The sequence below is a fragment of the Erpetoichthys calabaricus genome, chromosome 2, assembly GCF_900747795.2.
Source record: "Erpetoichthys calabaricus chromosome 2, fErpCal1.3, whole genome shotgun sequence".
Classification (NCBI taxonomy): Eukaryota; Metazoa; Chordata; class Cladistia; order Polypteriformes; family Polypteridae; genus Erpetoichthys; species Erpetoichthys calabaricus.
Window position 1 is genome coordinate 51124586 of NC_041395.2, and position 12327 is coordinate 51136912.

The 12327-nt window shown below is 38.3% G+C and overlaps 2 protein-coding genes across 4 annotated transcripts in view; one reads left to right on the forward strand and one right to left on the reverse strand.

Annotated features, from left to right (window-relative positions):
• The window catches only part of dhcr7 (7-dehydrocholesterol reductase), a 76604-nt gene extending 73145 nt beyond the window's left edge, over positions 1–3459 (reverse strand). The window contains exon 1 of the mRNA XM_028793791.2: positions 3177–3459. The gene's annotated coding sequence lies outside the window, so the exon portion shown is untranslated. The remainder of the gene's footprint in view (positions 1–3176) is intronic.
• Positions 3460–6065: 2606 nt separating this feature from the next.
• The window catches only part of nadsyn1 (NAD synthetase 1), a 91754-nt gene continuing 85492 nt past the window's right edge, over positions 6066–12327 (forward strand). For 2 of the 3 annotated variants that reach the window (XR_007934267.1, XR_003715217.2), the window contains exon 1: positions 6066–6248. Coding sequence is in view for 1 of the 3 variants with exons in the window: in XM_028793792.2 (XP_028649625.1) it covers positions 6164–6248 (85 nt within the window). In the remaining 2 variants the exon portion in view is untranslated. The remainder of the gene's footprint in view (positions 6249–12327) is intronic. The other variant, XM_028793792.2, reaches the window with a different exon arrangement.

A 12327-nucleotide genomic window follows, 5' to 3' on the forward strand; every position in this document is an offset into this window, starting at 1 on the left:
TGCTCCAGAGTCCAATCTTTATGCTCCCTAGCAAATTGAAGCCTTTTTTTCCGGTTTGCCTCACTGATTAGTGGTTTTCTCACGGCTACACAGCTGTTCAGTCCCAATCCCTTGAGTTCCCTTCGCATTGTGTGTGTGGAAATGCCCTTACTTTCACTATTAAACATAGACCTGAGTTCTACAGTTGTTTTTCTTCGATTTGATTACATTTTAAGTGATCGCTGATCACGATCATTCAGGATATTTTTCCGGCCACATTTCTTCCTCGAAGACGATGGGTCCCCACTATCCTTCCAGTTTTTAATAATGCATTGGACAGTTCTTAATCCAATTTTAGTAGTTTCTGCAGTCTCCTTAGATGTTTTCTCTGCTTGATGCATGCCAATGATTTGACACTTCTCAAACAGACTAACATCTTCTCCACAACCATGAGATGCGTCTTTCGACATGGTTGTATAAGAAATGAGAAGTAACTCATTGCACCAGTTGGGGTTAAATAACTTGTTGCCAGCTGAAAGATAATCGCCCATGCAGTAATTATCCAGTAGGAGGCTCGTACCTATTTGCTTAGTTAAATCCAGGTGGCGACTTTTTTTTTGGCCAGGCAGTGTAGGTAGAAAATCTAAAAATGCATTAGCCTGTATTCTAAGTTACACAATACCAGAAATACAGTAGCTGCAAAGTATTGTAGAAATGGGTGCAATGGTTTTTGTGTGATGCTAAACAGAAGTCCAACTTTATATATTGAGGCAGACAGCTGGAATGCCCTGATTATGAAAGGACTGGGGGGAAGAGAGTATTTCCAGGACAGTTTCTAAAGAGGGCAGCCCCCTTGGTTTCCAGCAGGACCATGGGTTATGAGCATAGAAGCTCAACTCTGTTAGGGCCCATAGCCACCGCCATGGGGCGCATGTACATTTTCGAGGCCCTATTTGGTAGCACCTTCGCCACACCTAGAAGTGCTGCCAGAAGAAGCTCGTTAGGCACCTGGCGTCCTTCCGGGTTCCCTATAAAATGAGGCCAGTCGCCCGGAGTCAATGGACAGAGTCGGGAGGAGGAAGGACAAAGCTTGTGTGGAGGACTGGCTGAGAGATGGGACTGTGCTGGTGCTTTGTGTACTGTGTTGTGCTGTGGGGAGCAGAGAAAAGTAAATAAAAGTGTTATGTGCTAAACCTGTGTCCTAGTGGGAAACCGATGTTTTATATTATTTGAAATGGGAAAAAATCTAATTTTCAGTTAGAGGATCTGTACAACATTTTTTCAAAACATGGCAGGATTTAATCAATATTATTTTAGAATAAGAGAAATAACTATTATTGCATTTAACTCCCTTCTCCATCTCTTATTTACATAGATATTTACTTCTCCCTTTCTTTTATTTAATGTTGCCTTATTAAAAAGCCTAAAGCAATTTTCCTTTAGCTAAGCTCTCCTTCTCAGGGGTGGGGTTTGATTAGTCTTCAAATTTGTTGGGTTATAAATTGATCTGTTTGTATGGAATGATTACAATGAAAATTAATAAAATAAAAATATTAAATAAACCTGTGTCCTGACTGTCTGTGTCAGGGTTAAGGCGGCTGTAGGCACCCGGGCATCACAATATAGATGTGGAGTCATTTTAGATGGGATTCTTATCATATAGCTCTCTGATTTGGCAGGTGAATGTCAAGTCTGTTGGACTTTGTAATATTTGTAATATTATTGCATTTGCCTTTTTTCACTTTTGTTATTGAATTCCATTCTTAGAAAAAATCAACATAAAAAATTAACTTTGCCATTCAAAACACGTGGCTGTTATTAGAGGATTAAATTGGTTAGAGGGTGCATTAGAACAGAAGTCAGAGATTACATAAACTACTCCTACAAAGTGATTTGGTTATTGTCACTTATCTACATGAGTGGGATAGTCCACTGGTTGCTCAAATTACTATTTATGAAACCTTTTGATGGATCCTTGGGTAGAAACTAATTCCTAATTTAAATATACTGTACTGTTAATTTTAGATAAGCTCACGTATTCCAAAACACTGCTTATCCTATCGACATTGTACCACAGAACACTAATTCTTTGCATGGCACATTGACTTCAAAGTTGCTAATCCACCTTTAATACATGTAATTAAAAGGTTTCATAAAAGCCATCTGTACTGTTACTGAAAAATAGTGACAATATTTTAAAACGATCTTTGCAGAACAAGGAGACACTGCCAGCTCAAAACATCACATCATCATGGTAAGTAACACTTAAAGACAACCAAAACGAGTTGTGGACGCTCCGGGAAAATTCAAAACATAAATGTTAGGTGTTGAGGTACAAATCTCAAGAACTGTCTCATTGTATCCCACATGTCCACAGGAAGAACAGCCACACTAGGCAAGCACAGGCAGATGGCATCGCAAAAGACAATGGAACGCATTTCCCTGCCCTTAGAGTGCCGTCTCTTTCGCCTCCCTTGGTTTTGGTGTTAATGTTTTTATCGCGTCTCCACAGTTTCGCCGTACTCCATAGTTCTTTGCAGTGCTTAGCTCACTCCGGACTCGACTCGCTTTGTGAAACCTAACTCAAAACAGCAATCGATTGCTTAGGAAATTCTGTAACCACCGCCCCGACCAACCCATAGAGTGCCGAAGGGAACAATTAAACCAAATAACAGAAACCGCAGACTGTAGAGCAAGACCGTAAACCTCGGCAACAGCAGGGGACTTCTAACAGAGAAGAGGGGATGCTGCCTAATGATTGTACTTCCGGTAATGAAAGCCGCCTTTCCATTTAAGCTCGGTAACGATTTTGTACATAATTAATACAAACTCGAACAAAACCAATACGATCACTCGTCGTTTATAAAAGCAGTGATACTGGACAACTGCCACAAGGCATCATTGCTTTTGCTGATGATAATCTAAAAGATACAACGAAATATCTGACCTATGGCTGTTGTGCAATACGGCGAGTAAGTGCAATTAGAAGCACTATTCTAATGCTGGCTACACTTAATTTTTACAACTTTTTATCGCAAATACAAGACCGCCTGCCTGATGCATCTGGTTCCAGTACTGTTTCTGTGATTACACAACTCGGCACAAGAAGCGATGATGGCATAAACATTCCGCTCTGCCAACCCGTCCACTCCAAGCCCTCCCCCTCACGCGTTTGGCGTTCAACCACTGATACTCACCCCTCTAAAGCCCACAACTTGGATTCTCCTTTCTGCTACCAGCTGCTGTCTTTTGCTCAGACTTGCTTGTTTGATGTTCCTTTGAGTTACGACAGGCTCCACCTACTCGATTTTTATACGATTCCATTGGTTGGAAACTCTGAAGCCACAATTGTCCGACATAAGCATCTTATCAGAAAAACGGACTTTTCACCCTAGGACAGCAGTATGCAGCTCTCTGTAAAATGACCACTTTTTCCTCACTAACGTTATTCCATTGATTAGTTCGAATTTTATAGTCCTCTTTGCGCTCTGTCTAGCCAAGCTGACATTTGTATGTATTTAGAAGGTCCCAAGACACTTGCGAAGTTGAAAAAAAACCACATTTCATTCTTTGTCACACTGTGGTAATAATGGAAGCCCAAAGCAATCATAAAACCAGCTGAATGGATTTACAGTGATATAACATTATTATGAAACTCGTTTAATTAAGTTGAGGGAGGGGCTTTCTGAGCAAAGGCTGAAAACAGTCCATCCCACTTAAGCACACGTCACGCTCTCACAGGGTAACAGCTTAAAAATAAAAAAAACCTCTGTTAAGGGAACCATGTCAAATAACTTGCGCTTACAGTACATGTACTGCACCCGGTAGTGAGCACTGCTGCTGCACTTTTGGGTTATGTCCAGGGCACAATACTGTGTTGTGTTACACAACGTCTTGAGTGTGGCACATATTGGTTTCAGTTATAATAGATTTTTTTTTGCCAAATTTAGAGTTCTGCCTTTTATGACCTACACATACATTGATCTAAATGATATTGTACAATAATGCATGTACAAAAAGGTGAAAAGTAGGAAGATTTACTAAAATGCCACGGATAGATCTGAAGGCACTATATACTGTAAGATAGAATGACCACCGCTCACCTAAGCTTTCGATTTCATTTTAGTCACTCAAACAACAATTTACATTCTATAAAAAAAAAACTGTAAATAAATAAATGACAGATGCAAACATGTGGTCTTTGCAGTTGTTTATTGGGGTAGCACAGTGTTTAGTGCTGCTTCCTCAACGTTTCCCCTGTGTCTGTGTGTAGTCTTCGTCTGTTTTTTAGATCTCAAAGACATGCAAGTTAGGTCAGCTGGTGATACTAAACTGAACCCCCCTTTCAATGAGGTCAGTATGGGCACTGGCTACCCACAACTTTGAAACAGATAACCGTCTTAAAATTCGATTTATAAGCATTGTTGTTTTTACAGCAAAGTACATTTCTTTAACTACTTTTTACCTCAAAGTGTATTTATTTTCCAATTTTATTTAATTGCAGGTTTGTGAGATTCCAAGTCCAGCAGTAGTAGGAACAAGGCTAGAAGCAAATGTAGATTGGAGGTTAATGCATTACTACACTCTAAAAAAACAAACAAAAAAAACATACAAATACATTACATTAACTGTTTATTTTCACAGTGGAAAAAATGTATTACAATACACAGATAAAACATAAATAGATCAAAGCAATTAAAATTACATTTAGCAGTCAACATTATTTAATTGCTTCAATTTGCAAGACTATTTTATGAATAATTATTGTATTACCTTAAAGTCACTCTGGCACAAAATTCTAAATTTGCATTCACTGATGACTCCCCATGCCTTTGCATTGTGAGGAACAAAAACTTGAAGGTCATTAGCAGACTCATTTTTCAGTAGGTCTGAAGATATGATTGCAGTTCTGTATCCTGACTTATTGTGGGGTTGTAACTGGTGAACTTGTACTTGTAGCAACACCCTACATCGTCACTAAACCAACCTTTCCTTCTCCCTCAGACAGCAGTGATGAAGTGTTCTGTTAAACACCGGACTCATCTCAATGTATACAAATTGTTGTTATACAAACAATAACATGTTTCTATAGTTAGGTTTTGTTAGTTTTGGAACATGAATTGTACATCATTTGTAAATTAACCATTACATCGCAAGACTAATTAGCGTGAGTTGTTTTGATCTGACATGATTATAACATGTATAATAAGTATTGGAATTAATTCAATATCATGATAAAAAATTAATTACGGATTGCATTATTTTTACTGATACAAACCTTCCACTCGTCAATGCTTTAACAGTTTTTTAATGGATATCCACATTTTAACAGTGTGGTTATACATATAGGCGTAGTCTAGAGAGAGAGAGATCCATCCATCTATCCATTATCCAACCCGCTATATCCCAACTACCGAGTCACGGGGGTCTTCTGGAGCCAATCCCAGCCAACACAGAACGCAAGGCAGGAAACAAACCCCGGGCAGGGCGCCAGCCCACCGCAGAGAGAGAGATGAACCTTATATATGTATAACTGGGAAATTGGAGAAAAGTCATACTGACATAAGCAGCGACCAGGCTGGGATTTGAACCGAGGTTTCTGGAGCTGACGAGCAGTGGCTAAAATTCTGCTCCTCTGCCTTGCCTTTATTATAACTATTAATGCAAAGACATGTTTACAAATAACACCGAATGAAATCTAGTTCAATACCTGTGTGGGTTGCTCAGTGGCATGTGCTGCCTGTCACACTCTTCAAGGGTGCTTGGTTCAGACAAAAAAAAGCTTCAAATATACATGATTTTATCATTCACATTTATTTGTCGAAATTATGTCGTAGCCAAATATACCAGAGCAAAATTCAATAGTCGTTCTGATATTCGGTTGTCTGTAAATGATAGTCGTGGGTATTTCCACTATGCGGTCTCAATCGAAGGCACAAAACTATTAGTTTGTGGTATGCGTGCGGGCAAATTCAATTAAACTAAAAACGACTCACGATGACAACTCGGGTCGATAACGGACACTAGGTACGTGCTCCGCCCTCTGGGTTGTATCTCAGAGTACGCATGCGCACGTTGCGCACGGTTCTCGAATGACAGCCTGAAATGTGGACGCTGCAGACGCGCAACCCGGATTGACTTTGTTGTCATTAGAGTTGTTCCAGGTTTCAGTGTCATTTTCAGCATGGGACGCAAAGTTACTTTAGCGACTTGTGCCCTCAATCAGTGGGCTTTGGACTTTGATGGAAACTTGGACCGGATATTAAAAAGTAAGTTATTGGCACATTCAATACAATGCATACAATACAAGGTGGCCGTGGGCTGTGGCGTATGGAGGTGGAGTAAGGAGGTGACTTTTGCTTCACGTTCTGAGTCCTGAATCACAAGACCTTTTAAAGTTTGTTCTGAGAGAAAGGATGGCTCATTAACTGTGGAGCAACATGCCATCACATTTGTATGTCAGTGACAGTATCATATTGTTAACTGTTATGGTTATGTGACCCCAATATATCCATCCATCCATCCATTATCCTAACACAGGGACACGGGGGTCTGCTGGAGCCAATCCCAACCAACACAGGGCGCAAGGCAGGAAACAAACCCCAGGCAGGGCACCAGCCCACCGCAGGGCGCGCACGCACGCACACACACACACACACACACACGGGACAATTTAGAATAGGCAATGCACCTAACCTTCATGTCTTTGGACTGTGGGAGGAAACCGGAGCACCCGGAGGAAACCCACACAGACACGGGGAGAACATGCAAACTCCACGCACGGAGCACCCAAGAAGCGAACCCGGGTCTCCTAACTGCGAGGCAGCAGCGCTACCCACTGTGCCACCACCCCAATATATTTTTTGAGCAATTTTTTATGAGCTCATCAACTTATTTTATTTGCAATTTTATTGACCCTGACTTGCGTCTAGTCCTGACACAGTTTCCTAGTCACACATATACACCCTTTGTGGATCTCTGTCTGCAAATATATTTATATATATATAAATATATATACACACCACACCCTGAAATGTTTATGTTTTTGGTAAAAAACTGATACCTTTTCATCAAGCTACTTTCACATTGATTTAAAAATTCTACCAAGACATTACCAGTGTTGTTACTGGCTATTACTGTTTGAAATGTCAAATTGTTAATTATTAGTCACAATTGCAAGACTGCAAAGCTCCATTTTTACCAGACATTCCTTCAGTGACCTAATGGTACACTCCATCAGTGCTTAATTAGTAATTTAATTCCTAATTAGTTATTAGAGAAACCTTATAAATGCATTAGCATTACTGAAACATGTTATTCTGTTCACTTGCATTACAAGTTACTGGATTTCCTATAGTTCAGGTTGAATAATGGGCAAAATGAGACAGCGTTCACAAGAAACATTTCAGTCTATTTTTTTTTTCTTTGTAGAATGAATGATGAGAGAAGATTTAATACAATGGCGTCTATTAGTGTCTTGAGCGTACAGGGCAAACTGGATCAAACCAAGATAGAAAAAAAAGATGAAGGCCCAGATGCACAATTGATAAGATTTGAGGTGACTTGTGATGAAATGTGTTACTCCATTTTATTAATATCAAAATAAAATAATTTGAGTTTCAGTTCTTTGAAGCACAAAGCACATTTACCAATTAATATGACCTATATTATGTTAAAAGAAATGCAAAATCACAGAAGCGGGCAAAACAGAATACTGCTTTGCTGAATACAAATGTGCAAATGTCAGATGGGTGTCATTCATTTGGTTTTTCAGGGCAAACTAATGTTCATGCCTAAAATGTGACAAATGTAGTGAAAGCACATATGACATTTGAACGGCTAAGATTAAATGAATACTGCTAACACAAGTCCAGTTAATGTTTTCATTCTAAACTTGTACATAGGCATAAGCAATGACAAAAGTCTGATCACTCATATAGGATATTCTGAAAACAGCACAAAAAGTACCGTTATACAAGAGTTTTAAAATAATGGAGTAATATAAAACTAGGAGGACTGAACTTTTGAACTTTTTTCGGGCAGGGAGCCATAAAGTTTTGGACAAATGTGAAAAAGGAAGAACGGGTCAGGAGTTTGTGATGCTTAAAATTTGAATTAATTTGACTTATTAGTTAAGTACCACTCCTTAGTAAGTTTGTGTAAACAGCTAATGATACAAATATTAACCTTACAATAGCAAAGTTTATAAACCTAACAAAGAGATTTTCTGACAAAGCAGATTTTAAAAGCATTCTGTTAGAAAAACAATTTTGTTTAAACAAGAATATTCTGAATTTTCTTCGAATTTGCTAATCCAACAGTAAATACATAATAATGTTTACATTTTTATTTTTGTATTGACTTTAAGCAGTATGTTTCATTTATTGGAGAAAAATGTCAAAGAATAAATGTAGAATGTGCACATGATAAGGTAAATCAGGTAGCCTATGATAATATCATTCTTCCTAAACCCTATGCTGAAATCACCCCAAGATTATAACATGCCCCTGAATTGTTGTTACACTGGGGGAATCCCTGTCTACCACACATTAAAATTCAAGCCCTGCATTGCATTTTGACATTTATGAATGCCAACACTAGTTTATTTTAAAGCTACTGTTACTATTAGTATGTATAAGTATTTTTCGTTCATTTGAGTAATGGAGATACTTATTATGCATTGAATGGGATTTCTGTATTTTTGCCATGGTCTTGAATAGATATTGAGTATTGTAAATTTTCACTGATATTAGAATCAAATGCAAAAATTCTGATATCCCTAATTGGCACTGATTCCCCACAACCCTGAACAGGATTAGTGGTTTAGAAAAAAGATAAATGAGTATATTTATATTTTTTTTAAATTACAGTGTTACTTTGTGCTCTTCAGATGCTTATTTATTCTAGGCAGGCATTCGCATCTGACTATATAAGTCAGGTGAGTGAGTTAAACCTCTGTAGGTCCTCCAGTAAAGCTTTTGTAATGGCTGCCTTTAACAGTTTAGTGCAAGTCTCTGCTAGGAATTAACACCACATGCTCTTTCTTTTAAGCCTCCCTGTCACACACGGAAACCCAGCAGCATGGGTTTTCAGTACCTCCTGAAAATGTATGATTTTCCTCTTTATGCCTTTTGAGACTTGACAGCTATAGATCTCCTAATGATGTGAAAGGTTTTACTGTCTACAGTACTTGTAACAGTTGAGGTAACTGATGGAAGCGTGGGCCTGGATGAGAGCACACATTGAAACACACAGCTGCAATTTAAGCTGTCTCATGTGCAGAGTAGAGGAAGTCTCCCTTCATTGCTCAACTAGATGAGAGCCTCTTTGTAATGCGGAGGCCTCTAGTTTGTGGCTGATGGGCAGTGTTTAGCCGTGACACCAGAAACTAATATCATCAGGGTCGGCTTAAGGGTGTATGGCACCTGTAGGCTACATCAACTAATGGTGCCCCCCTGAGAAATTTACCTCATTAAAATAATTTTACCAAAAATATTACAGTGGAACCAAATTCTTGGCAGTATTGCCAATTGTCAGTGTCTTTTTCCTTCTCTTGATGTGTATTTATTTTTACATTACATATTAATTGAGTTGGGAGGTGGGAGGGCCCCCTCTTGAAGGTGTTAGCCTGACTATGAGAGCATGTTCACACTCTTCATTCTCCATGCAATATACTGACATTCAATCTAAGAGCACAGGGTGAGCCTTCTTGCGCCTTTGCCTAGAGACGACCAACAGTGGATATTTCATAAAATCAGATGAATAGTATTTATTGAAGGCCTTATATAATTCTTACATTTACTTTTGAAATTAAAATGGAGTAATATAATGTTCTCAACTCTTCTAAATCCAGATGAGGGTCACAGGGTAGCCCGTGCCTGTACTAGCATAATTGTGTGTTCATGAGCCAGTAGGGCTAACCACTGTGCCATCGTGTCACCCCACAAAACCCAAATGACATTTATATTTCTGAGCCTGTCAGACCTTTAATCTTCAAATATAATGCTTGCTACAGCACAGATATAAAATAAGTGAAGTATAGCAAAACTTGAAGCTGTCAGTGCAAGTAGAGAGGAAGTCATGAGTACTACGTCCAGATATTACTGTTTGCATAAAGGTGAAGGTAGGAATGTAATTTGAGTGGAAACTGGTTGTAAATAAACAGAAGGCTAATATCTGGCTTGAGCTTGCTGGCAGAATTACATCTTATCTTTCAAGTTGCTCAAGGCAAAATCTTGTTATACAGCACAATTGTGTGTTTTCCTTTTACTGATTAAGTAATATTATGAAAAGTATGCACATATGCCTAATATTTCCAGTTCAACAGTCTTTAGCATTCTATTGTTTTCCCACTGTTAATTTCAACAGTATCTCTGGATTCCTTAAATTTCTGAGTTTTTGAGAACACTGAAAAATGAAGGCGTTTATCATGTAGCTTTCCTCTTGCACACGAGACACTGGAGAGATACAGCACGCTTTAGAAAAGTAGACACACTAATTCCAGTGTTTTGAAGAATGTAAAGCCACGGGTTTGTCATCACCTACTTATTGACTCTTGTGTCATGTGCACACAAAATACCCTTCCTCATGTTTGTGTTTTTTTCCTCTTTTAGGCTCATCCACTTCACCCAAACCAAAACACAGATGTGTTTCCTGATGCACTTCACACCAGTTGTGCCAATTTAGTGTTTACTGTCAAACGGCTCCACAGTGATGCATTATAAAAATTTTATGTGCTAAAGAGGCACTGCACTGATTAAAACGTTTTATGTGAAAAGTGGCCAAAGAGCACAACTGTTCCATGGCTTATATTTATTTTTGTTGTAGTGTGGTTTTGTCATTTTTGTTGCAGTATTTTCCATGTGTTTTGTTTTATTGTATTTCTCATAATATGATTCATTTAGTATTTATTTATTGTATACTACCCACTTCGCTCACCAACCTTCGCGGCTCTGCCGCTCGCGTATGAGGAAGCGGATGTACAATTTAAACAGATTGTTATTTTCATGGGAATTGTTACATATGGATAATAGAACTAAGTATTTTACATTACAGCCAGTCATTAACCATAATAAAAAATAGTAAAACGTAATAAATTGAAAGAAAATTGTTGCGTTAGAGGTATTCATTGCATTATACGTTTTCATTCTGTTTGGCTTTGAAATTAACACGCAAATACTTTTTAAACTTACACTTTTACTGTAAAACTTCAGTAAAAATAATATTTGGAATTAACGTTTCTTCAATATCGCATTGAATTTTGATTCCGTGTTTGGACGTATAACTGCCCATGAGTGAATATCGTTTGTTTCTCTGTAATAAATAAACTGACTTTTTCGAATGTTTGTATCTGTGATTTGTTAATTGTCATTGCAAAAGTTATTCTAACGGGAAACTGTAAACGTTTTAATACGAATCACCTATCAAGATCTACTTTGGTGTCTTAATGTTATCCGTGGAATATGTACTACATTACCTTTCTTGTCGTCTGTTAAAATTGTTAGACCAATTTTCAATACAAATCTAATCTAGTCCAATCGCATAGCCCATCACTCATACATAAATTACGCAATAACATTATGATACATCCTTATTTTAACAGTAAATCGGCCAGTGGAAGACGGGACGGTGTTAACGGTTGTAGATATTGTACGGGATATTGTAAGCTGATGTATTTCATCTTCCGCACCATCTCCACCAACCTTTTCAGCAGTCTATTGATACACATTTAATCAATTTGCCCTGTAACCATTCGACAATTTTCATGTTAATTCGTTTGACTTCATTGTTTCTCGGTGCTAGGATTGCCCATGTACTCATTTCTTCTGTTGATAACCCTTCAGGATAAAATTCTTCAATAAGATTTATACATAATAAGTCTTCTTTTATTGGGAACTTAAAGTGAGGAAAATGTAAAAATTCATAAGAGCTGAGGGAGAAAGAACTGTGTCTGACAAAAGCATTCACATGAATGAGATGTGAGAGGATCGTGGCCATGGGCTGTTAACCGGAAGTAGTTGAGAGGAGGATGGGACCCCCTCTACATATTTGAAAAAATCTCTTGGCAATAGTCTTGTCTCATCTCAAAATTTTCTTTTATAATAGAGAGATGTATGATTGAATGCATTCCATATTTCTGTAGGTGGAATTCCATGTGGTGGGGCCAATGGTTCATCACTGCTGAGGCCACTCTCAGCCTTTATATCTGAACATTTTAAAATATATATTTGAACTTTGAAGGACAAGTCTTATTTTGGGCCTGTGCAGGCCAAAGCCAGCTTGTTGAGTTTGGAGTCAAGCTGCCTGGGGTGAGACATATCTCTAAGCATGCCAGTGAATGGTACATAC